General features: G+C 43.5%; 1 protein-coding gene across 1 annotated transcript in view; it reads left to right on the top strand.

The window, feature by feature from the left end:
• Window positions 1-27,381, top strand: part of RAB3GAP1 (RAB3 GTPase activating protein catalytic subunit 1) — a 168,333-nt gene that overhangs the window by 13,853 nt on the left and 127,099 nt on the right. Inside the window, exons 5-10 of the mRNA XM_033945735.1 lie at window positions 2,459-2,537; window positions 4,724-4,840; window positions 5,154-5,319; window positions 9,138-9,237; window positions 14,513-14,594; window positions 19,232-19,300. Coding sequence (XP_033801626.1) covers window positions 2,459-2,537; window positions 4,724-4,840; window positions 5,154-5,319; window positions 9,138-9,237; window positions 14,513-14,594; window positions 19,232-19,300 — 613 coding nt within the window. The remainder of the gene's footprint in view (window positions 1-2,458; window positions 2,538-4,723; window positions 4,841-5,153; window positions 5,320-9,137; window positions 9,238-14,512; window positions 14,595-19,231; window positions 19,301-27,381) is intronic.

Below are 27,381 nucleotides of genomic sequence, written 5' to 3'. Positions count from 1 at the left end.
ACCGGTGTGCCCTATTCCAAAGAAGAAACCAATGCAGGGATTATAGTCTGCCTCCTCAAGAAGACCTTAAGGTCTCCCTTAAGGAGAAAGAGGATTGTAATCTGCCTCATCAAGGGACCTGGTTGTCGAGCAGATCCAGCCGTTCGTCCCCTTCTCTTCGGCATAACAAAAAAAAGATGCAGATAATATGCAGCCACAAAGAACAAACTCACTGTATCCTCACTGCTCCGCCATCTAGCCTTTCTCCAGCATTGGAGCTTTTTCCACAGCGGCTGGCAATAAAAAACCCTAATATGGATTAATAAAAGGGGACCAAAATACATTCCCAATTCTTAAGTCTCCCCAGTGGTATCAAATTCACATTAAATAGTATGGAGGATAATTGGGATCCTTTCAGTATAAGAAAATTACACAAAAGGAGCAGAGTAGAAAAATCAAAACATAAAAAACAATCTCTTTCCATGCAAAGAGAAAAGATCAAAATTCAAAGAATGGGATCTGTAAAATAAGTGAAGAAAAAATACCCCAGTTAAAGCTAAAAAAAGCTAGGAATCCACCTCCAAAGCCCAACAGGGTAAATGCAGTAGATATTCAACAGTCATTGGTCAAAAAACTCCACTTTTATACAAAATTCCAAGACTTTGTCTATTCTTCCTTTATATCAGGTGTAAAGCAGAGCATCTTCAAAAAAATAACAAACAGCAGGCACTGTTGGTGTTGGTGGGTCAAGACGACTGCTGCTTCAGGGAGGGAGAGGGTTGGTGGGTCAGAACCACTGCCACTGTCGCTTCTGCTTAGTGTAAGGGAGAGAGGGAGGAAGGTTGGTTGGTGGTTCAGGACCGCTGCTGCTGCTTCAGGAACTGTAGGGAGGGATGGAGAGGAGGGGGTTGTCAGGGCTGCTGTTGCTGCTGCTTCGGGGGCTGGAAAGAGGTAGATTTTATTTTTGCCGGCAATTTTTTTTTTTTTTTTTTTCCAGATGGGTGAGAGTGCCTTTTACTTGAGTCCTGAATAATTGGGATTCTACTGTTTCAAAATACCACGCAGACAAAAGCTTTGCTGTTGGACTAGTAATCTTAGCACCCAGTTTTTTTTGACCTAACTTTAGTCATTATTTATAGAATTCTCCCCCATTATGATATTCTTTGTTTTATTTTCCTTTCCATTCCTTTCCTAGTAGTTTTTCAATTTCTGTCTGCTTTTTTTAGAGTGCTGCCAGCACCATACATTAGGCAAATGATTTCAACATATGGTCCACAGTGATGCCAAGATCTTTTTCTTGGCAGTAACTCTTAACATGGAACTGTAATATCATATATCATCATTTTGCACTTAGGGGTCCTTTTACTAAGGCCCATTTGATGTTTTCTTCTTTCTCCGGGTTCATCTTCCATCTCTATACCTTCCACTGCTATATCCAATATTTCTGTTTCTTTTCCACTGTCTACCATCTCTTTTCCTGCCTTGTGCCCTGGGTCAAATCTCTCTATTCCCCTCCATGTAGCATCTCTCTCCCTTCCATTATCATGTCCAACATTTTTCTCTTCACATGCACCATCTCTCCCTGCCCTCCACCCTATGTCCAATATTTCTCCCTCTCTCTTCTCCATGCATGTCTCCCTCCTCTCCACCATATGCAGGATTTCTCCCTCTCACCTTTTTCTACCTCTTTCATTTTCTCCCTTCCTCTCCTCTACCCCATGTCCAGCAATTCTTCCTCTCTCCCCATGCGCAGCAGCTTTCTGTCCCTCCTATCCCCCTGTGCAACAGCTTTCCATCCCTCCTTCCCATCTCCCTGTGCAGTAGCTCCCCATTCCTCCCTCCCATCCCCCTTTGCAGCACCTTCCCTCCACTGTGAGATATGGCATATGGACCTCCTAAAGCAGCAGTGGCGGTAGCTGGTGGGAAGAGGCATTGCTGCTTCTGGCCTGCTCTGCCAAGGCTTTCCTCTGCCACATCATCAGTGATGCATCAGAGGGAAGGCCCCAGTGGGGCAGGCCAGGTGCAGCCTGTTCTAAGCACTGCCTCCTTCTGCCAGCTTTAAGAGACCTGGATGTGTCCAATTTTTTTTTTTTTGCTGGGAAATTTTACCAATTGCTTATATCTAAAGCCTGAAGTGGGGGACTCTAAAATTGGTGGATTTCACTGAGACAGAGTTGGAGGTTTGAAATACGAGTGTGTGTGGGGAATTTTCTACTCTTTAAATCCAACTAGTTTTTCTATTAATTTCTGTGTACTTGGTTTACAAATGGTTAAGGTTCTTGAAACTTTGGCTATGTGGTTATATTGAAGAGACAGGATACAATGTTTGGATTAGCTGGATCTCTCTTTTGATCCATTAACAAAACTGAATATTAGATAAGGTAATATAAAATTATTTTGATTTCATTTGTGAATGAGTGTGTATGGTTGTAGTCTTTATTAAATACCAGCATCTTATTTGTATCACATTGTTTCTCAGATGCCCTTCCAGAGTCCATACAGGATTTGCTGTATACAAACAATGATTTTCCTCCAAGAGCTCACTGTCTGGTAAGATGGTAAGTGCACTGGATGAAGCAGGAGTTTTCTTTAGTATATAATACTTAAAAATCTAATATTTATTTTATTTTTATTTATTTAAAACATTTATGTCACTCATATCCAAAAATCTATGCGGGTTACAAAAAAACTAATTTGTTGAAACTGTTATATTGTGTTGCAGTCATATGACTTGTTCTTACAAATAAGCAGGTTTACTGGTTTGGTTTAAGATAAAAAGAGAACTGGTTTGGCTTAAGATAAAAAGAGAACACACACACAAAATAGATAAACATAGAAAAACATGCATGCATACAGAGGATTTGTAATAAATTTCATGAACCGTGAACAGCCATTTGCAAAAATCACTGCCATTTATTACCATCTTTTTTGAAAGATTTCACTCAAGGTAGTATACAGTAGCCTACACTCACTGGATCTGGTTGGTCCATAGTATCTGTATTATCACAAGTGTACCTACTGTATGAATCAATCATATCCCATAGGATTCTTTATAGTTTGTATTTATGGCAAAATTAGTCCATGTTGCCAATCATGAGGTAATTTGTGCTACTGTTAGAAAAATCACATAAGTTGTAAAATTTTTTTGCAAAAATATTCCGTAACAATAACCCATCAAATATCACACTTTGTTACAATGATCCGGATACAATGCTTTCCTATAAATCCTTAATATCCTTAGGCCTCAGCCCCACCACTCCACCGCTAACATTTATTAATATCGTGATGAATTATGTGAGCCATCATCATCGGCCATGGGCATTTTATATTTCATTTTTTTCATTTAAATCTTTATATAAGTTAAATTCAAGTTGCATACAAGACTATAATAAACTTTAAGCCTTATTTTCAGCCACTTATCATAACAGCTGGTATGACCCGGGAAGAATTGGCCCGACATGTTTCACACAACGAACTTTTTCAAGGGTCCCCCGTGGCCGGTAATGCCATCTGACTTACAACCTCTTAGCTGTTAAGATAAGTGGCTAAAAATAAGGCGTAAAGTTTATTATAGGCTTGTATGCGACTTGAATTTAACTTATATAAAGATTTCATTGAAAAAATGAAAAATAAAAGTGCCCACAACCGATGATGATGGCTCACATAATTCTTCACGCTATTAATATATGTTAGCGGTGGAGTGGTGGGACTGAGGCCTAAGGATATTAAGGAACTGTTAGAAAAATGACATAATATAACAATGGCCTTACTTGGTTAGACCAATGGTCCATCAAGCCCGTAGCCCCTTCTCAGGGTGGCCAATCCAAGTCCCTAGTATCTGGCCAAAATCCAAGGAGCAGCAACATTTCATGCTACTGATCCAGGGCAAGCAGTGGCTTCTCCCATGTCTTTCTCAATAATAGACTATGTACTTTTCCTCCATGAAATTGTCCAAACCTTTCTTAAAACCAGCTAAACTATCCGCTCTTACCACAACCCATGGCAATGCATTCCAGAGCTTAAATATTCTCTGAGTGAAAAAAAATTTCCTCTTATTGGTTTTAAAAGTATTTCTCTGTAACTTCGAGTGTCCCCTAGTCTTTGTAATTTTTGATGGAGTGAAAAATCGATCTACTTGTACCCGTTCTACTCCACTCAGGATTTTGTAGACATGAATCATATCTCCCCTCAGCTGTCTCTTTTCCAAGCTGAAGAGCCCTAAACTTTTTAGTCTTTCCTCATATGAGAGGAGTTTCATCCCTTTTATCATTTTGGTCGCTCTTCTTTGAACCTTTTCTAGTGCCACTATATCTTTCTTGCGATAAGGAGACCAGAATTTTATGCAATACTCCAGGTGAGGTTGCATTATGGAGCAATTCAGGGGCATTATAGCATTCTTAATCTTGTTAACCATCCCTTTTTTAATAATTCCAAGCATCCTGTTTGCTTTTTTGGGCGAAAGACTTCATCATATTGTCTACGATGACACCCAGATCCTTTTCTTGGGCGCTAGCCTCCAAGGTGGACCCTAGAATCTGTTAACTGTGATTTGGGTTATTCTTCCCATGTGCATCACTTTGCATTTATCCACATTAAATTTCAGCTGCCACTTTGACTGCATCAATAGATTTATAGGATTTGCATACAAGCCGCTAATAATTGTAGTATGTAACATATAAATAATTTGGAAGTCTAGAGTATAACAATTTTGTGTTTTATAGTTAAATCTTTGCTTTTCTAATAGGTATGGTCTTCGAGAATTTGTAGTGATTGCTCCTGCAGCCAACGATGCAGTTATAAGTGAATCAAAGTGTAATCTTCTCCTTAGTTCAGTTTCTATTGCTTTGGGGAACACTGGCTGGTAAGTAATAATTAATGCTTCCTAATAAATGACAAACTATGCATGTGAACAAGTTCTTTATCAAATGCTAGAGTATAAGAGGGGTGTTGACCTTTTTATGCAAAGATTGACAAACAAAACTTTTAAGCAAGCAGTGTAACCTTTCATATGTGGTGTGACCAGATTTGCATGAAATCTGTTTTTGATTGTCAGATAACCTACAAATTACAGTATAAGGAAAATTAAGCAATTCTAAACTGGGGAATACTGATGTTTGAAGGGCAATAGAAATAATGTAGATTCTAATGTAATATGACTTTTTTTTTTTTTTTAGTCAGGTGCCATTATTTGTGCAAATACATCAGAAATGGCGAAGATTATATGTTGGAGAATGTCAAGGTCCTGGAGTTCGAACTGATTTTGAAATGGTTCACCTTCGTAAAATACCAAATCAGTATACTCATTTATCAGGGCTACTGGATATCTTCAAGTCAAAGATTGTAAGTGTTTATTAGGCTATTATACAGACTCTTGTCTTCAGAGTGGAAGTTTCTTTTTCTTTTTCTCAGCTCTAGTAGTTCATTATGGAAAAAGATAAAGACATTATTCTTCTAAGGGAATTATTTAAATTTTGATATAAATCAATGACCCACTGACTGCAATTTTCTCCTTATTTTGTTAAAATGGGAAGGTTAACCATGGGAAGGAAGAGGAGGGTGGAGTAGTAGGCAGCCCAGAAAGGCGGGGGGGGGGAGGAATTCAGAGTAATAGGCAACCCATGGGGGAGGGGAGAGGAATGTGTTTTCCATCAGAGAGGGGGAGGGGAGTTGATTTGTGACAGGGGCCGGCCCAGTTCCAGATGAAACAAAGGCATAGATTTCTGCTGAGGATTCAGTCAGAACCAAAATTGCTGGTTTTTGTTGACCTCTTGTGCACTTACTTGATTACAAATTGAATATTCAATGCCTCTGCTCTTGCTCTCACTTATCTCTTGAACATCTCCATGGTAGGATAAGAGGTACCAAAATGTTACCAGAAATAATTTATAATTACTTTTTATTACCTCTAGGTTTGCAGTATTAAATAATAATTATTTGTTGATGTACTAGTTAAAAATATTCATCTATTTAGTGGCATTCCTCCTTTGCTTTTTAAATTATGTAGATGCAATTAGAAAAGATCTTGTTGCAGATATCCATAAGCTGGGGAAGAAAGGAGAGGTGCTGTTGCTGCGTGATTTCAACCTTCCAGATGTGGATTGGAAAGTTATGTCTGCGGAATTGGAAAGAAGTAGGGAGATAGTGTATGCCCTTCAGGGGACTCTACTCAGACAAATGGTGATGAAACTGATGAAGGAAAAAGCGATACTGGATCTGGTGATCACAAATGGGGGAAAGTGTCTCTAAGGTCGGAGTGGGTGCTCACCTGGGTGGTAGTGATCATCAAATGGTTTGATTTGATATATCAGCTAAAGTGGAAGGCAGCCACACAAAACTCAAAGTCCTGGATTTCAATCGTGTGTACTTTAGAAGTATAGGGAAATATCTGAAGAAAAAGCTAAAAGGATGGGAAGACATAAGGGGAAAATAGTGATCCAAGATGAAAGGAGCAAAAAAAAAAAAAATAGCTACAGACATTTATGTGAGGAAAGCAAAAACAAGAGAAAAAGGAAACCGATATGGTTCTCCAAACTAGTGGTGGAGAAAATAAAGGCAAAAGAGTTGGCATTTGTGAAATATAAAAATACTCAAAAAGAGGAGCACAAAAAGGAATACCGAATGAAAATGAAAGAAGCCAAGAGAGAAATACATTTGGCGAAACCGCAGGCCAAAGAGCAAATTGCTAGACTTATAAAAAAAAGGGAGGCAAAAATTTTTTCAGGTATATTAATGAAAGAAGGAAGATGAAAAATGGAAGTGCGAGACTGAAGGAAGCTATGGACCGCTATAATGAGAGTGATGAGGAAAAAGCAAATGTGCTAAATAAATACTTCTGTGTTTACAGAAGAAAATCCTTTCAGAAGTACTGCGATTGGCTGGCAGAATCACACGGGAGAATAGCATGGATACCACACCGTTCACGGAAGAAAGTATTTATGAACAACTTGAAAAATTGAAGGTGGACAAAACCATGGGACCGGACAGCATCCATCCCAAGATATTGAGGGAGCTCAGAGAGGTTCTGGTGGCTCCACTCTTGTGTTCTGAACTTGTAATGTGTGCTTATAATATATAAAGCCTTCTACAATACTTATTAGGTGAACTGTACATCAGCAACCAATAAATAAATAAATGCGCTTACCTTTGTGCTGAACAGCATTGATAAGCACAAAGATAAGTTTATTTATTTATTGGTTGCTGACGTACTGTTCACCTAATAAGTATTGTAGAAGGCTTTATATATTATAAGCACACATTACAAGTTCAGCACACGAGAGGGTTTTGATCGATGAAAGAGAACATGACCTGCAAAAGCTATTTGAATTGCTATTCATAAGGCGCAGGCTTCTGAGATCTTTTCCTCTCTAATTTATCATCTGAGTTGGTACAGAAACCTGTTTTTAATTTCATGAACAGAAAATGCAGTTTTACTGTAAATTTACACTGCTTTCTTTTTATTTTCCGAAATGTAGAGTGCTGTTTCTCTTTCTCTGGTGTTGAACTGCAAATGGCTTCTTGAGGTTTAAGTTTGATTTTTGTCTACAATTATTTAAGTTGTAGTTGTGTTTTCCTACGTAGGGGCCTTGTTGTGAATATGTTAACTTTGGGATATGTGCATCACAGATATTTGTATTATGTTTAGTAACTTATGATATAGCTGATGGGGGAGGGAGGATGCGCAATCTTTATAGATTGGCTCACCATGATAACCTAAATTTCTAACCTCTGTTTATATTTGAGTCAACCTTTTTTCCTCCCTTTTTTGGATGGGAAAAAAGGATACCTTGGTTTATATTCGAGTACATAGCTTGGCAGGGTTTACAAAAGGCTTGGATAATTTCCTAAAAGAGAAGTCCATAGGCCATTATTGAGATGGCTTGGGGAAATCCACGTATTCCTAGGATAAGCAGCATATAATCTGTTTTACTACTTGGAATCTAGATAGGTACTTCTTTCATTTAACTAGAGTGCATTGTATTTCTTTAATTGTATATTGTCTATATGTGGTCCTTGTTTAGACAGATTATAAATAACTGGCAGTGGTGGTAGTAAAAGGCAGAAAGAAAAGCAATGGTTACCTTAAAAGGGCAAATAGACAATGGGAGGTGGGGGATATGTTTCTATATAGACTGTAGCTTCATCTGAATTTTCCTTTGCAGACACGGCTCATCCATATGGCTTTCTGAAATTATTGTATATTAATAGGATAATAACCAGAATACAAAGGGGTTGAGTGGTGCCTAGTGCTTTCTTACTTACCTTTCAGAGACTGTAAAGAAACTGCCCTTAACCATATGAACTGTGGCACTGCTGGTCATCTTTTGTTCTTGAAGTAAACACCATATATTTGTGTTATAGATTTTGTTTTAATGAATCCTCTGTATAGAATAGTTTCCGAGTCTTAATAGTGTCAGAAATATTAGTGAATGACACTGAGCATAGTTGCCCAAGTTAGAAATCCATCAAATTTGTTCATTATAACTTCTTTGGAGAACAATTATTTGTTTTAATTTGTACATCTTCACGCAACCAAGTAGAATATTTTAGCATGTACAATCTTGATAAACCATTGTGTAGATTGCAAAATGATATGATAAATGCTCAGAATTAAGTGAAATTATGGACTTAATAAAAGGATTAAAATCTCAACAATTCAGTAAGATTTGATCAACTATATATGACCCTTTTCTGCCGTTTTTATTAAAATAAATGTTTACCTTCAGCATTTACTGGGCTATTTTATACTTCTTTAGGCCTTTTTAGTGTCTCAGGTTTTGATTGTAACAATCATAATAAAGTAACAAATCAATCCTATTCTGTTTGAAGGAATTAAACATACTATGGTAAAATTAGTGACCTACTTTGTATTTTAAATTTCCCTATGGATTTTACTGGAAATTTTAACTCAAATAGGTTAGCATTTAATTTCTTTTACTCTGTATGGCTATCCTCAAGGCACTGATAAATTACTGCTTTTGGTTGAAACTGTGTAACAATATTGCATAAAAAAACAGAATATTTCAGCTCTTAAGAATGATGGCTAGATCCTTTCTAGAATAAACAAGGAGATCATATATTGATCGAGGATTGTGGTTAATTTAGTGTTTCAGGCTTACATGTAGTATGTTAATGGAATACATATTTCTTTATATTTTTAGGGATGTCCCTTAACGCCATTACCTCCAGTTAACATAGCAATTCGTTTTACCTATGTTCTTCAAGATTGGCTACAGTATTTCTGGCCGCAGCAACCACCAGGTATGAGATTGCAATAGAAGACTTGTTCACTTTTATTTCTAAATTACTAAAGATTTGATTTGGAAATTGTTTTATGACTTAGCAAGCATGAATAAGCACCAAATAAGAAGCTTATTCATTCAAAGTCTTGAATCAGTGAAAAGGTAGACATGGATGCCATTTGGTTACATTATGAGGTGGGTTTTTTTGCATGTCTTAGAGATTAAAGTGAAAAGGGCATGTGTGGCAAAGAAGTTCACATATCGCTTAAAAAACAATAGTAGTATTCTTCTTCTTTGGACTTGTTCTTTTTCCTATATATAGCACAGAGTCAGCCTTCCATGTACAGTGTCACCAGATAGTCTGATAATTCTGTTAAAGAGAAATGAGTTTGCTGTGCTGATCCTCTTCTTTCCACAGTGTCCACAGAATAATCTGTTAGTAGATTGGATCCAAGGAAATGATGACAGACAACAGAAGGAAAAGAATGATTGTAGTGGGTTGAGCACAGGAGTCAACTGGAAATATCTGGATTCTAATTCCAATTTGCTGGAGATTCTCAGTATGGACATGTTGAGGTCACGTACATGATTTTCCTTAGCCATCCCAGGATAATTGGGTATTCTAGTGCAATAAGTGTGTCATTTTGGACAAGCAGATTATCTCGAAACCAAAAATAAGAGCTGTGGAGTCTAATGTTACTAATGCAGGCTTTATTGAAATGAAAAGATAATCCACAATCTTTAAAACAGTGAAGTACATCCACAACTTGGTAAAATGGAGAGGACCCAACACAGTCCATGTTTCCACCTTAAATGTCTTCCAGGGGTCCTGATTGTTCTCTGCAAAAAATTTTTGTGGATATGGCAACCTACACCCAGCCATATACAGAAGGAATCTACTCCAGATTTTTTTCTGTGATCCTCCTACTTCACCGGGAGCTCTAATGCCGCCTGTAGTTTTTCCCTTCTTCACGTGAGCTGGAAGGATTATTTTAGTTCTGCTCTCTCTTTTTTTCTTGGACTTGATGCTAATGGCGGTTTTTTTTTCTGGTAGCTATGATCTCAGCGAGATGAGTCTTGGAGCTCCAGGCTCTTTCTTATAGAAAGCCTTTCCTTCAGATCTTGGAAACTGGGGTCTCCCTATGCACTGTTCCATCTTTTCTGCCAAAGGTGATTTCAGCATTTCATGTTAATTAGGAAGTCCGCTTACATGTATTCCAGTCCACCAGTTCTAAAATGAAAAAACAAAACAAAACCCCAGAAACAAGACAGACCACATTTTTAAGAAGTTGGACGTGAGAAGAGTTCTTCTTCATTGTTTAGTAGGTAGTCTTCCATGAGTTTAGACACTCTGACCATCTCTTTGTGCTGACTCATTCGTTTAAGAGAGGCACGCTGTCTTCCAAAACCACAGTTTCCAGATGGATCCTTAAGGCCATTTTGTCTGCCTAATTATCTGTGAGAAACAGTCCCCTGTTTCTATTAGGGTGCATTCAACCAGACAGGTAGTTTCACTGTGAACAGAGGCTAGGGCAAACTCTCCAGCGGAGATTTGTAGAGCTGCAACTTGGTTGACTCTACATACCTTTGCTAAAATTTATAGGGTGGATGTTATGGCAAGAGAGGACTCTGCCTTTGGCTCTTCAGTGTTCCAGGCCGGCGCAGTAAGCCCACCCTAGATTTCTAGGATTTCTTTTGTACATCCCGCTTGTCCAGAATGACACACCTATTGCACTAGAAAAAGAGATAATATCTTTTCCGATAGATAGGTGTGTCATTCTGGACCCTCCCTGTCCTTCCTGTGCCTGCCTACTGCCTCATTTTGTTTATTGTTCTCCAAATTTGTATTTTGGATACTAGTCAGCCCTTTGGGCCTTGAGGAATACTGTATAATATGTTATCCTTAGACAACAAGGCAGCATATTCTTACATGTAGGTGACGTCATCCATGGAGCCGTAGTATGGGCAGTGAAAAGTGTAGTATCACTTTAAACTTTTGCAAGCATTTAGACTTCCTGCACATGCGCGAGTACCTTCCCGTCTAACGCCAGCTCACGAGGTCATCAGTTTTTCGTTTTCCGCAGAGTAAAGAAGGTGTATCTCTTGTTACTCCATTGAGTTGCCTTCCTGTTTCTTTCTTTCTTTCAAATATTTTCTTCTATCCGTTGTCTACTTATTTTTAGACAACAAAGAACGGGAAAAGAAATGTTGGACTTTCTTCAAACTTCTTTCGGTGTTCATCGGCCTTCACACAGATTTCCATCCTTAGTTCCTCCATGATCATCAATGGATTGTCAGCCTTGCTTCTACTACCACCCCGGCTCATCCTTTCTGAGTGCGTCTGACTGCGGGGCTATATATTAGAGCAGTGTTCTTCAACCACCAGTCTATGGATTAGTGCCGGTCCACAAAAATCTCCCGCCAGTCCGCAAAGGACCAGCGTCCCCCGCAAGCACTGAGTTAAAAAGGTGGCTCACTACAAACGCCTCGTGGACCACCCAGGCAAAAATACCAGTGCAGCCATCTTCCAACACCTCCAGGCAGTGCTGGAGCTGCCAACGGGGAGCTCGCACGAACCTGATGCAGTGGCCAATGGGCAACTTTGGGTCAAAGGCCGCTGGAGAGCTGGCGCCAAGTGGTGAGTCCGCCGACCGTGCTGCCTGAAAGCATCTGCTGTGCATGTACAAAAAGCCACCGCCTTCCCGGCCTGCGCTCTTCTCTCGGTCCTCCCGCTCCCAGACCCGGCCAAAAGGAATGAAGGTTCTACTGCGGCACGGAACCGGAGCAGCAAGACAGAGTGTGAGATGCGACCTCCCGAGCCCCCAGGTAGGCTGAGGAGAAGCCTCCTAATAGGAAAAGTCACTCCCCCCCTGTCTCCCTTGGCAGTCCAGTAGCAGCACCCGAGTCCACACCAGTACTCCTCAAACACCGGTCCGCAAAACAATTCCTCCATTTCAACAAAAAGGTTGAAAAACACTGTATTAGAAGAAGATTAACACTAATGATGAATGTCAGAGGTTTTCTTCTCTTGTTTCTTTTTCTTTATTTCAGGTCTGGAGTTGGATTTCCAGCAACTGGGACTTGTCAGTACTGGTAGACATCAACACCACCATCTACTTGCGTCGTGGCATATTAACATTGAGTCTGTTTGATGCATGCTTTTCTGTAACCGATGTCTCAACCATGTCGACGCAGATGCATCACAGTGGACACCCTACCAATTAAGCATCGAGTCTATTTGATGCATGGCTTTATAGGCGATACAGGTTGCTGTTTCTGAAGTGCATTGCCTTTTCAGGCACTCACACTTTGACACCTGTGGCAGCTTCGATACCATTTGATGTTATATGGTCTTGGTGCCTCCTCTTCATGCACCGATCTGCATCGGTATCAATCCATCTAAGTGTAGCATATTCAGCAACGGTACCTTCTCTATGATGAACATTGAGCCTTATTTTCAGTATTTTGGTGCAGTAGCACTCCTGTGCAGGCTGTGACACCTACTGGGCATACAGCCTCTTTGAGGTCTCCCACCCATCGACACCCAGTTGCACCATTGATAAATGCTCAGTCTCAGGTATTGGTGCAGGATATTCATTCCAGGGTGGATGACTTTATGTGCACTTATGTGTACTGCTTCACATTGTTTATATCAACTATGACCTACTTATTCTTTAATGTATATTTTCTTATTTCTTTTTAATATTCAAGAAAACATTGTGAAGGGAAAGAACAGGAAATAAGGCATATACAGTGGTACCTTGGAATCCGAACTTAATCCGTTCCAGAACCCCGTTCGGATTCCAAAATGTTCGAGTTCCAAGACAATTTTTCCCATTGAAAACAATAGAAACGACATTAATCCGTTCCTGGGCTCCCCCCCCCCGAAGATCACCGACAGGAGGGTGCCCAATCCCTCCTGCCGGACCCCCCGACAGCCCTCCTAAAATTGCCGGCAGGAGGGTGCCCAACCTCTCCTGCCGGACCCCCCCCTCCCGACGGGGTTGGAGTTGAGTACCCTCCTGCCAATAATCTTAGGAGGGCCTTTGGGGGGGTCCGGCAGGAGGGTTTGGGCACCCTCCTGCCGGCGATCTTAGGAGTACTGTCGGAGGGGGGGTCCGGCAGGAAGGGTTAGGCACCCTGCCGTGATCATCAGGGGGGGTTGGAAAGGGGAGACTGGCGGCCGTTTGTTCAGATTCCAAAGCAGCGTTTGGATTCCGAGACAACATTTACTAAAAAAAAAGTTTGGGTTCCAAAATGTTCAAGTTCTGGGGCGTTCGGATTCCGAGATACCACTGTACCACTGGTTAATGCAAATCCGTGTTATTTAGCCTTCTCATGTGCTCACGCTGAGAAAATTTTGTTTGACAAATTAATCTATCTGTTATCCCAGGACAAGCAGGCATCATGTTCTCACATGTGGGTGACGTCATCCATGGAGCCCTGGTACGGACAGTGCATGGCCACTTTAAGAACTTAAGAAAGTTCACGAACTGCCCGCACCACGCATGCGCGAGTACCTTCCCGCCCACGGCTCCTCAGTTCTTAGTTTTCCACGGAGCTAAGAAGTCGTGTCTCTGAACGTTGTTCAGTTTTTTGCAATTTGCCTTCCCGCTCACGTGTTTTTTTTTTTTTGTTTTTTTTCTTCATAATTTGTGTTTATTTCTTTTTAAAAGAAAAGAAGAAAAGGAACATTTTTTCCTCAGGAGGCTTTGGCCGTCGAGATTTTCATTTTTCCTCAGCCATCTATTTGGTTGATGCGGTCTTTTTGACCGTTTTTCAGGCTGCTAATGGGCTAAAAAAAAAAAAAAAGTGTTGCAGGTGCCCAAGGCCAACCTTTTTTCCCGACAGTTGGTTCTTCAGTTCCCTTTTCTCAGTCCACTGGGTGGGACTTGTACCCGGTGTACTGCTCTGCAGAAATGTTCGACAAACTTCAACAGGAAAGATTGTTCGGGACCATCATAGACATTTATCAGCAAGCTGTCCGTACCGGGGCTCCATGGATGATGTCACCCACATGTGAGAATATGTGCCTGCTGTCCCTGGATAACACTTATTACTGTAAGTAACTGTGCTTTAACAGACGTTGATCTTGATTTTACCACCAGAGATCTTACTCCTTTAAAAAAAAAAATATATATATATATATTTTTTTTTTTTTTAAAGAGGATTGCATTTTTCCTTAGTTTTGAATGTTGATGTTTACTTTTGTACTTTATGCATACATTTTATTTTTAATGTATTAACATAATACTTTGCTTTTGCAGTGAATTCATTTTATTTTGTCTCCTTAGATATAGATGCATTAATTGGAGGAGAGGTTGGTGGCCTAGAATTTGGGAAACTACCTTTTGGTGCATGTGAAGATCCTATTAGGTGAGTTTGTAAATCTAGCTAATAGAGAAGTTCATATTAAGAATAGATTGACTTTTCTTCTGTATAACATCAAGTGTAGCAGACATTCACCATGCAGGGGAATTCATCAAGGGACATTCTGTTACATAAATATAGGAGTCTGTACTATAGGTGAATATCCTTTGACTCGAACTGTTGCAGAAGGATGTTAGTCACATCTTTCAGCTCCTCCTCCTTCACCGGTGGAGTATAGTACTCTTTTCAGTTTTTCCTTCTGCAAGTGAGCTAAGATGGTGTGTTCTGATCTGCACTTTTCAGTGTTTATTGTTTCTTGGTAATTTTTTATCCATTTTGGGAGGTTTCAATGCCTAGAGAGCCCCAATTTGGGGCAACAGTGCCTAGGAGAGGACACAGAATCCGCGGTCTGCTGCTTGCAGGGCAACCTCCATGTGTATCTGTTAAGCCAGCCTGCTTGATACAGTTTGGAAGCTTGAGGATAATTCCTCTGGGAGATAGCTTATCTTCTGATTTATCAGAGATTTGAGCACAGGCTGTGGGGTCCCTGTTTAAATCCCTTTGGGCTTCTGGAAGCTGGTTGCATTTTTCACTAACCCCCCAGTGCTAGGATCTGTGGGGGTTGAGGTCTCTCCCCCTTGTGTACAGCAGCTTTTCATCCCTCCTATTCCCCTAGCAGCATCTCCCCACTAACCCCGACCCCCTGGTCCTGCTAAAGTAGCAGCAACGGTGGTAGTGGCTGGCTGACAGAGGTAGCACAGTGAACAGACTGCTCGCATCCTGTTCCGCCAGGGCTTCCTTCTGTTGCATCATCAGTGACATCATCAGTGATGTGATAGAAGGAAGACCCCAGCAGGGCAGGCCAGGAGCAGCCTATTCATTGCGCTGTCTGCCGGCCACCACCACCACTGCTGCTGTTTTAGGAGACATGGACTTATACCAAGAGACTCAGAAATTACTGAATCGGTGAGTCCGATTGTTTTAGAAAATAAATCCATTCACTGAAGCAAATTGATTTGAATCGAATCGGTCAGCACTAATAATAATAATAATTTTATTTTTCTATACCGCCATAGTCAAAATGACTTCTAGGCGGTTTACATTGAAAGAAGGCTGGACAATCAGCAAAGGAGAGAAATGTTACATAAGAAATAGGAGTTGCATGAGGAATTGCATCAGGTTTGCCAAGGGGAAATATCATAGTGAGAAAAGGTCATCTGTTTAGACAATGAATTTGTCAAATAGAACGGTTTTAATTGATTTTCAGAATGCGCCGTAGGTCTGCAAGGCAGGCACAGCACAATGAGTACAGCCCATTATTCTTTATGGGGGAAAGGGGGGGAATTGGATTTTTGATTGTTTCTGGGGTCAGAGTTAAGGTCTCCTACCTCCAAAAACCCCTTTCCCTGAGTTATTTAAACTTCAGAGAAGCCCCCATGGGCTATTTTTGGCCCATATTTGCTGGCGGTGGTCATCTTACATTTTAAACCCTCTTTTTTTTTCTAAAGCCTTCATCTACCTCCTCAGGCTGTTCTACCCCCATTTCATTCCAGTTTTGTGCTGGATGGTCGGCCAAGGATCGTCTGTGTGCCACGGGGCATGCGAGGGGGAGCCACGGACGTTGCCTCCTTTGAATCCTCTAGGGCTTGACAACTACAGGAGGTCTGGGTGTCATCAGAAAAATCCTTCCTGGAGCCCCTGAATAACAAATATGCAAAGCTCAAGTGCATTGAAGCAGTGGAGCCCAAGAGAAGCTAGTCTGAGGTCCTGCAGGGGTCCATGGAGCTGGGACACTGCACTGCCTGCAGCATCTGCTTTGGACCAAGGAGAGATTCTACTTCAGGAGACCTCCTCACCACTAAGAAGCCTGATGCCCAGCCTGAATGACCATGCAGACCAGGACTGGGAGGATTGGAGATTGGACTCCATTCCTTTACTGTTTCTTGAATTCAGTTTGTTGACTGGAGGACTCAGGTTCCCTTTCAGGAACAGGAGGTCAGGAGGCAATATTTCTGTTCAACCAGAGAGATGATCATGGTGTAGTGGCTTTTCAAGTCCACTATCATGCCTCATGTTGTTATGGATGTGCTCAGGGAATTGAAGCTGGAACCACAACAACCGTTGACCTCTTTGTGTGATTATGAGTGGTACAAATCCTCAAACTACCTGTACACCCAGATGTCACCTTGCTAGTTAGTCACTGAGCAATAGGAGTCTCTGGAAGACTCTCTAAGGGTAGCTAAGACTGTTGCTCAGCTTTACCCTATGGCTCTGGAATTTTAGCAACTGTTTAGTCAGCCGAAGGTGGATTCCATGGTGGCTCAAGTGACGAATAGTACCTCCATCCCTAGTGAGAGAGATGTGAGTTGGATGTGGTTCTTAGGAGGCAATTTGAAGCGCTAGCTTTGGGGATCAAAGCTGCAGCAGCAACCTCATTTGTAGGATGTATCTGCCACATCAGGTTAAAGAGGTGAAAGAGGAGGACGTATGCCCCAGCTGCTGCTGGAGGAAGTAGTTTATGTGGCAGATGCTCTTAATGACATCATCGGAGTCATGAGCAAGATGTCGGTGTATGCTGTTTCCACCTGCAAAATATTCTGGATCAAGCAGTGGGCAGGTGATTCAGCTTCCAAGACCACCTTCAGTAGACTGCCTTTAAAGGGCAGATACTATTTGGTAAGGGCTTCCATGACATCATGGCCAATGTGGTGGATTATCATCCTAGGCCTCTGCCTAACCGCATACCTCATCAACTCACTGGAGAGACAGAGGCAATTTTTGTTCCTCATGATGTTCCCGCTAGTCTTACACATGTGCCTCTGCTCAGAGATCTTATCTGGGTTCCAGAGATTTGGCAGCTCCAGATGCCAGCAACCCTTGGGGTCTCATATCGGCCCTTCCTTTAAGAAAACATAATGATGCCAAGGCAACAGCCATGCTCCTGCATATTGGCCGGGAGGCTATTGTCATTCAGGAAGGTATGGGAGCAAATTTCCTCAGTGCGCTGGATTCTAGATCTTATTTGGGAGGGTCACAAAATCGAGTTTTATTGCCCTCTCCCTGATCTGTTTGTAGATTCTGCAGCAGGTCAAGGAGACCAGGGACTGAGCAACAGTGCAAAGGCTGCTAGATATTCACTCCATAGATCCAGTACTCGACAAAGAATTGGCATCTGGCAGGTACTCCATATACTTCATAGTGCCTAAAAAAGGCACTGAAAACTGGAGACTGATTCTGTACCTCAAGTCTGTAAACACAGTCCTTGAAGTACCATGCTTCCGCATGGAAATGGTCCGGTCAGTAATTGCAGCGATGGCACCAGGGGAATTCCTAGCCTCCCTAGATCTGGCAGAAGCGTACCTTCATATTCCCATTTTCCTGGCCTATAGGAAATTCTTAAGAGTCTATGTCCTGCAAAGGCATTTCCAGTTTACAGCCCTATCCTTCAGATTGACTATGGGTCTGCACATGTTCACCAAAATGACTGTGATGGTTACAGCTCACCTCTGCAGGATGAGAGTACAGATACACCAGTACTTGGACAATTGATTGATCAGAACCTCATCAAAGTTGGAGGGTGAGCTAGCTATGTGGCAAGTGGTAAATATATCCTACAGGATTTGGGCTGGGTATTCAACTTCAAGAAGAGTTGTCCAGAGCTGACCCAAAGCTTGGAGTATTTGGGAGTCCGCTTCAACATGGCGAAGGGCTGTGTCTCTCTTTCTGAACCATGCAAACAGAAGCTTAGGAAGCAGATTGCAGATCTCCTAGAGAGGGGCCTTGGGCCCCTCCCTGTGCATCCCAGGATGCACCAGGAAGGGGAAGGACTGTCATTTGAGAGTGGAGGGGCTGGGCATTTCTCCTGCTGTCATATTCACTAGTACAGGGTGGTTTGGTGTGTGTGTGTGGGGGGGAGCCAGGGACCTGAGGGCTATCGCCTGCTTTGGTACACACTGAAGGGGACAGCAGAGCCCTCTAGAAAAGGAGGAGGAGTTGAAAACCTGAAATGGATTTCTTCTACACGGCTCGCAAGCATAGGGAGAATACTCTACTGTCCAGAATGACACACCTATCTACTAGAAAAGATATTAGTAAGGTTAGAACCTAATCTCTCTTTTCTGTAGATGACATGATTGATAAAGTACAAAAGTGGTTGATATCTAACAGTTCCAGGACAAAACTGAGTTCATCACTTGAATGCACAATTCTAAGCATGTGCAGCCCTTATAAAGCCCATATAAAGTGGTCACCTCAGCTGCTTATTTAGTTCCCAAGTGCAGCACTGTTAGACAGGAAGGTAGGAGGGTTTTTGTGCTTTATATGTCCTATACAGTCCTGCTGTACATCCTTCCAATTACTACCACTACTACTACTATTTATTATTTCTATAGCTCAATGATAGTCTTTCTCATGACTGCCGTGACCAGCTTATTGACCGTTGTTCTGTTGTGGATTAGGAATTGGTTCTTGGATGTAGTATTTTTCTCAACTCTTAATCAGAAAATATTTAAACCCAGTGTTTTAAATTAACCACTGAAAAAATAGAAGGTACAAACTTAGATGTAGTTTTTAAAGGTATCTGTTCAGTTGTAAGAATTTTTTTGTCCAAAAATAAATTTTAATTGACTTAAATATATTTTCAGTGAGCTGCATTTAGCAACAACATGGCCTTGTTTAACAGAAGGTATCATTGTGGATAATGATGTTTATTCGTAAGTATATGAATTTTAAGCCACATTTTAAATAGATTTGGAATGCATAATGCACTTTTTTCAGATAACAGATCTGAGAAAGCGAGAAATTTAATCAATGTTAAGAAATGATCATTAGTATGAAAGGCAAAATTGAATGGAAAAAATGCAATTCATTCATTGATGAAATCTCATAAAATTATGTCTAGCTCTTAATGCCATAGTTTTTGAAGGTTGCATAATAGAGAGAATTCTGAGAACTATCAAATGGTATAAGTCCTAAGCAAGGAGTACAGTGGGATCAGATGGAAAGATATACGTAAATATGTATATTGTGGTGGAGGTCTCTGAGATCCAGTATAGCTGAGTAAAGAAATATTTAAGATGATGTGTTGGGATCAGTATCTCAAATGAAGGAAGTTTGTGCCAAGTGTACTTTCATGCAGGAATTGAATTCTAAAGTCTAAAAATTTGTAGTGTGAAAAGTTAAAATCAGTATTTCGACATAGAAAAGTTTTTCAGATAGTGGCTTAGCCACAGGTGGGCACAGGCCTACCCACTTTGGACTGAGAATCACCCAGCAGCAGCACAACAGTGATGTGGCTGGCAGGGATCCCCAAGCCCCACCAGCTGAAGACTTCAGGAATATTTCTCTAGGAGATTGGGGGGATGTCTCTTAACTCCTGTCCTCCACTCTGCCTTCCCCCCCCCCCCGAGTACCTTTCAATCTTTTAGGCCCTGTTTTACTAAGCTGCACTAACCGATTAGTGTTTGAACGCGTCAGCGTTTAGCGCGCGCCAATTAGTTAGCGCAGCTTAGTAAAACAGGGGTGTTAGTTCTTTATCGACAGTGAGCAGCAGCAATTTCCTTCTACCTGCATCAGCCCGAGGCTTTCCTTTTGACACAACTTTCATTTTATGGGACCAGAAAGTTGTGTCAGAGTGAAAGCTTAGAGCTGGTATAAGCAAGGGGGAATGAGTTACTGCTCGTTCACCGGCAAAGACTTAAAGGATATAATGGTACTGGAAATGGCTCCCTCTCCCCCACACCCAGTCACCTAGGAAAGATACAAGACCAGGGGAGGACAGGGTTGTTGTGCCCACCTACTTTGTGCATAGACTCGCCCAAAATTTGGTGTCTGGCTACACCCCTATTTGGAGAGACAATTATAAAACACAAAAGCACAATACAATACAATAAAAAAGGAAAGTGGCTTCAAAAGTCTGTTACAATTGTATCTTAATTCGTTTGCAAAAAATCTCTCCAAGACTTTAGGAGTTACTGGAGAAACTGAGCAGGGTACTTTGGCACACATTTGGTATAATTGTTCTGGATTAGTTCCTTTCTGGAAAAAATATTCATAAAAGTTACTTTGTGACCTGGAAATTTTCTTCATTAGTTTACAAAGCAGAGATGCCTATTCTCCTATGGCTAAAGTTATTACCGTATTTTCGCGGATATAACGCGCACCTGTGTAAAACGCGCACAGGGGTATAGCGCGCAGAAATCACGATGATATGTACCAAAACTTTTCTATACCGCGCTCAGGCATATAACGCGCATGATGCCCGACGCTCCTTTCGCCCGCCCTGACTTTCCGTGCGCTGTCTCGACTCTCCGTTCACCCCCCCTGACTTCCGTGCACTGTCCCCCCTTGAAGTCCTGTCCCCCCTTGAAGGTCTGTCCCCATCCTGAAAGCCTGATGCCCCCCCCCGACGTCCGATACATCCCCCCCCCCGGCAGGACCACTCGCACCCTCACCCCGAAGGACCGCCGACTCCCCAACAATATCGGGCCAGGAGGGAGCCCAAACCCTCCTGGCCACGGCGACCCCCTAACCCCACCCCGCACTACATTACGGGCAGGAGGGATCCCAGGCCCTCCTGCCCTCGACGCAAACCCCCTCCCCCCAACGACCGCCCCCCCCCCAAGAACCTCCGCCCGTCCCCCAGCCGACCCGCGACCCCCCTGGCCGACCCCCACCCGCCTTCCCCGTACCTTTGTGTAGTTGGGCCAGAAGGGAGCCCAAACCCTCCTGGCCACGGCGACCCCCTAACCCCACCCCGCACTACATTACGGGCAGGAGGGATCCCAGGCCCTCCTGCCCTCGACGCAAACCCCCCTCCCCCCCAACGACCGCCCCCCCCCAAGAACCTCCGCCCGTCCCCCAGCCGACCCGCGACCCCCCTGGCCGACCCCCACGACCCCCCCACCCCCCTTCCCCGTACCTTTGGAAGTTGGCCGGACAGACGGGAGCCAAACCCGCCTGTCCGGCAGGCAGCCAACGAAGGAATGAGGCCGGATTGGCCCATCCGTCCTAAAGCTCCGCCTACTGGTGGGGCCTAAGGCGCGTGGGCCAATCAGAATAGGCCCTGGAGCCTTAGGTCCCACCTGGGGGCGCGGCCTGAGGCACATGGGCCAAACCCGACCATGTGTCTCAGGCCGCACCCCCAGGTGGGACCTAAGGCTCCAGGGCCTATTCTGATTGGCCCACGCGCCTTAGGCCCCACCAGTAGGCGGAGCTTTAGGACGGATGGGCCAATCCGGCCTCATTCCTTCGTTGGCTGCCTGCCGGACAGGCGGGTTTGGCTCCCGTCTGTCCGGCCAACTTCCAAAGGTACGGGGAAGGGGGGGTGGGGGGGTCGTGGGGGTCGGCCAGGGGGGTCGTGGGTCGGCTGGGGGGGGCGGTCGGAGGTTCTTGGGGGGGGGCGGTCGTTGGAGGGAGGGGGGGTTTGCGTCGAGGGCAGGAGGGCCTGGGATCCCTCCTGCCCGTAATGTAGTGCGGGGGGGGGTTAGGGGGTCGCCGTGGCCAGGAGGGTTTGGGCTCCCTTCTGGCCCAACTACACAAAGGTACGGGGAAGGCGGGTGGGGGTGTCGTGGGGGTCGGCCAGGGGGGTCGCGGGTCGGCTGGGGGACGGGCGGAGGTTCTTTGGGGGGGGCGGTCGTTGGGGGGAGGGGGTTTGCGTCGAGGGCAGGAGGGCCTGGGATCCCTCCTGCCCGTAATGTAGTGCGGGGTGGGGGTAGGGGGTCGCCGTGGCCAGGAGGGTTTGGGCTCCCTCCTGGCCCGATATTGTCGGGAAGTCGGCGGTCCTTCGGGGGGGGGGGGATGTATCGGACGTCGGGGAGTCGGCCGGGCAAGAGGGCTTGGGCTCCCTCTTGCTCCGATCGTGGATGCGGGTGCGGGTGGGAGCGCGTGCGAGCGGTCGTTCGGGGTGGGGGTGCGAGCGGTCCTGCTGGGGGGGTGAATCGGGCGTCGGGCGGGGTGGGAACTATGTTTAAAAACTTTTCTATACCGCGCTCAGGCATATAACGCGCGAGGGGTATGCGCGGTAGGTAAAATCGCGTATAACGCGCGCGTTATATCCGCGAAAATACGGTAATCACCTCATGACTTCAGAATGATACACAATTGCAACAAATTGGAAGAAGGTTGTATTGCTAAACTTGCAAGGCTGTCAAGAAATTGACTGACTGTACTGTTATTGTTTTGTACTGCTGTGGTGGTCTGAGGTTCTTTGTTATAAATAAACAATTACAAAAAAAAAAAAAAAGAATGTATGACTTGCTGATAATAGCAGAGCTAATGGAAGAAAGGAACAATTCCTTCAAATATGCAGTCATCAATTACAAAGGCTTTTCAACATCTGGCTCATATGCTTCATTTATTTCTAGCCTGTCTTCTTTATTATCCAAAGATGAGCAGGATTTAATATCCACACTGATGGGGTGATGTCATCTGACGAAATCCAGCACAGTAAACTCTCTCCAGCATTCTTATTGACGTTTTTGGACCTACTGTGCTTTCATGTATATGTCTTCCTGCCCACCATCATCGTGTGAGACCAGCTCAGTCCATTATTTTCCCCACAGAACAGTGTGGATGTGGGGGGGGGGGGGTTTCTCCTTTCCCACAGCTTGCATCATTGACGGTTTTTATATCACAGTTGTGATGTTCTGACTTTCTTATAGTGTATAAGTCCATCATGCTGAGCCAGTGATTTTTCTGTTCATTTTTAATTGACTTTTCAGAACATTTAAGTTTTTCTTTGTTTTCCTGGGTCCTCTAGGCCCCCTTAGGCCCAAGTTGAGGACTTTTTCACCATCGATCATTAGATTTTGCTTTCCTAGTATATCCCAAAAACCTATCCAAGTGCAATAGGGCTATGTTGTTACTACTACTATTTATAATTTCTATAGTTTTGCTAGATGTATGCAGCGCTGTACATTAGAAAAGTATTCTTCAACCTTCTGACACTTATGGACCGGTGGAAATAAAAGAATTAATTTGTGGACAGGCACTGGTCTGCGGACCGGCGATTGAAGAACACTGGGCTAAGTCGTGGGCCAAACTCCGCACAGTCTCCATCCCAGACCCCAACCCCCTAATAGTACTAATTATACCATTTTTTCCCATTCATTTTTCATATATACACACACACACAATATAATCTTATTAACAACACAATGGTTAACCACAAAATTAAACTACACAAAGCACACTGTATGCTTCTCAACATTCATTCCTACCAGAAAACAGATATCCCCATGCAAATATAGGACCAAAAACTAAAAATACTAATATATACAAACAAACCCTAAGATGCAATACACCCCCCAGAGAAATAGAAACAAATGCATTTCATCCTGAACAGTGCAAAATACAGACACAGCGGATGTAAATTCTCAATATTGACACAATTCATTCACTAAATTAAAAAATAAAATAATTCCCCCTACCTTTGTTGTCTTCCTCCCTCCATGCTGTGCCTTACCTTCTGGCCTGCTCCCGCCTGGCCATTTTATGCCGCCCCTGGTGTTAACTTCAGGCCGGCTCCCTATTCCTCACTGCAGCAGTGCACAAAGCCACGGGCAGCGGCTCCTCGCGCACTGGAAGCCTTCCCTCTGATGTTGGACATCAGAGAGAAGGCGTCTGGTTCAGATGCACGATGTGCATAGGAGCCGCTGCCTATGGTTTTGTGCAGTGTGGCAGTGAGGAAGAGGAAGCCAGTCCAAAGATAACGCCGCATTGGACCGGCGGCTGAAGAACACTGTTTCGGGCCCGATGCAGGTGCTGGCCCTGTGGAATGGCAGGAAATTTCTGTGGACCAGCACTGGTCCACGGACCGGCGGTTGAAGACCACTGAAGACATGGCTCCTGCTCAAAAGAGCTTACAATCTACTTTACTTAACATACAAACATGACAAGTAGGGGGTTAGAAGGTGAAAACAACCTCAAGTAAATGGGTCTTGAGCCTGGATTTGAATACAGCAAGGGATGGAGCTTGAAGTATTGATTCAAGGAGTCAGATCCAGGTGTAAGGCGTAGCAAGAGAGAAGGAATGGAGTCTGGAGTTGGCATTAGTGGAGATGGGTACTGATAGAGGTTTACCTGATGAACAGAGTTCCTAGAGAGTAGTTTAGGGAGAGATAAGAGCGGAGAGATTTTGAGGAGCTGCAGAGTGAAGGCATTTGTAAGTCAGGAAGAGGAGTTTGAATTGTATGTGACAATGGATGGGGAGCCAATGGAGTGATTTGAGGAGAGGGGTGATATGGGTATAGCAACTCTGGCAGAATATAAGACATGCAGCAGAATTTTGGACAGATTGAAGTGGAGAGAGGTGATTAGAAGGAAGACCTGTGAGAAGCAGTAGTCAAGGTAAGGGGTGATAAGGGTGTGGATAAGGGTTTTGGTGGTCTGCTCCAAGAGGAAGGGTCGGATTTTGGAGATATAGAGAAAGAAGTGACAGGTTTTGTCAGTCTGCTGGATTTGTGCAGAGAAAGAGAGAGAGGAGTCAAAGATGACACCAAGGTTGTGAGCTGACAAGACCATTCACTGAAACACAGAGTGGGGAGAGTTGGGTTTAGGCGGAAGGCCAAGTAACTCAGTCTTGGCCATATTCAGCTTTAGGAGGCGGTGGGTTGTCCAGGAAGCAATGTCGGAAAAGGCAGACTGAGTCACAGGCCCAGGGAACCTTCAGAATTCCATTACTGTCACAACTTCTATTTTTGGAATCCTTGTCTTGGTGGCTAATACACCATAATTTAGTCCAGGAACTACCATTCCAAATTCTGTAACCCCACAAGACACTAACAACAGATGCATCCAGCTAGAAAAGTTACATCAGAAGGAGGCAGCCAGAGGAAGGTCCTGGAGCAGGCCTGCGATGTTGCCTCTTCGTCGACGAAGCTTCTAAGAGGCTTTTAGGCCCAGGGTGGGAGGCACAAAGATTCCGACCCAGGGGAGTCGTAGGTTGTTGTTGTTTTTTTTGCCGGTTTTGACCCTTGATCAGGAGTGAGGGAGGGGGGCTGTTGGACCCATGAAGTGGGGGGGGGGGGGGCTGTTGCTGCACCCGTAAATGAGGGGAAGGGGTTGCTTGGAGCTGAAGGCAAGGGAAACATGTGCTGGGTTTGGTCTGTATAGTGGAGGGAAGGGAAAGAGATGCTGGGCCCATGTGGTGGGTGGAGATGGAGGGAAAGGAGAAGTGCCAGACCCACACCTGAGCACTGAAGGGAGAGGATAAAAGTGTTGAACTCATAGGGAGGAGGAGAGGGAAGGAAGAGAGAAAAGCTCAACTAAGGGGATGAAGGAAGAGTGAGTGAAATATTGAAGATAACGGATGGAGGGAGGAAAAGAGTGTGAGAGACTCAGTGTAAGAGAGGAGAGAAGTTGGACACAGGGAGATATATAAAAAGAGGGAAGATGGTGGGCATGGATGGGAGCATAGGAACAGGGACAAAAAGAGGAATGCTGCATCTGCATGGGGGTGGTATATAGACATGCAGGGGTAATGCTAGACGTGGGAGGGTATATAGACCCAGAGAAGATAGCTAGACATGGGGGAGAATAAGAACGCAGAAGGAAGATGCTGGACAGGGGGATATAAAGGAGTGATACTGTACACAGAGGGAGGGGATCATAGAATGGTGAGTTGATGAAGGCAGGGAGAGGGGCACAGGGGAAATACTAGAAAGGGACGTATAGGAGACAGAGAAGGGATATGTTGAACATAGGGAACAATACACAGAGATAGAAGATGGATGGTGAGCATAGAGAAAGAAGAAATGTCAAATGGTCAGGAGACTTTCAAGTGAGTTAAGAGGACAAAAGAAAACAGAGGCCAGCACCTGAAACCAAGATGATTTGAAGAATAAAATGACAAGACAACAAAAGGTAGAAAAAAATAATTTTATTTTCTGTCTTGTGATTACAATATATATGATTTGAAATATGTATCCTGCTAGAGCTGATGTTTGACATAACTGGGGACCGCAAAGTCCATCCTATGTTTCTTTAGCTTCCAGCTGACTTAGAGCTCTCTCTGACCAGGGGGCAGTTGCACTCCCTTAACACTATTCCTGTCATTTGAATTCCATCCCATCCTAGACCTAAGGGCCCTGAACAAGTCCCTGGCTAAACAAAAGTTTGTAATGTAGAAATAACAGCACTTAGTATGGATAAACACACCTATAACTCCCCAGATCTTGAAATCCCTCTTTATCTGCTGTTAAGAAATATGGACTATCAGAAATTTGTAAAAGCAATACAAATAAATGGCAAACAGAAATAAAGATTTATAGGATAGTTTCTAAGAATCCCTAAACTGATTTCTACAATTCTTAATACAGTATAGATGCTTAGACCTAATGAAAACAAGCACAATGCTTTCAGTTAACACACACTCCCAAGTTCTGGCGAAAACAAACTAACCTACTTGTATGACCTGTGAATGTTGGTGGAGTTTTCCAATCTACAACAGTAGCTGAAAAAGGTTTGGTGACAAGTGATGAAACTCAGATGGATCTCAAAGATAGCACAACCTTGTATGCAGTTTCTTATCAGTCATGACCTTCAAGTCAGGACAGCAAGGACAAAGTTAGATTCCGTACAAACATAAGGAAGTTCTTCTTCACCCAGAGAGTGGTAGAAAACTGGAACGCTCTTCCGGAGTCTGTTATAGGGGAAAACATTCTCCAGGGATTCAAGACAAAGTTGGACAAGTTCCTGTTAAACTGGAACGTACACAGGTGAGGCTAGACTCATTTAGAGCACTGGTCTTTGACTTGGGGGATGCTGCGTGAGCAGACTGCTGGGCATGATGGAT

Source organism: Geotrypetes seraphini, chromosome 5 (assembly GCF_902459505.1).
Source record: "Geotrypetes seraphini chromosome 5, aGeoSer1.1, whole genome shotgun sequence".
Classification (NCBI taxonomy): domain Eukaryota; kingdom Metazoa; phylum Chordata; class Amphibia; order Gymnophiona; family Dermophiidae; genus Geotrypetes; species Geotrypetes seraphini.
The sequence above is the reverse complement of the archived record's forward strand: the minus strand, read 5'-3'. Positions and strand labels throughout refer to the sequence as shown.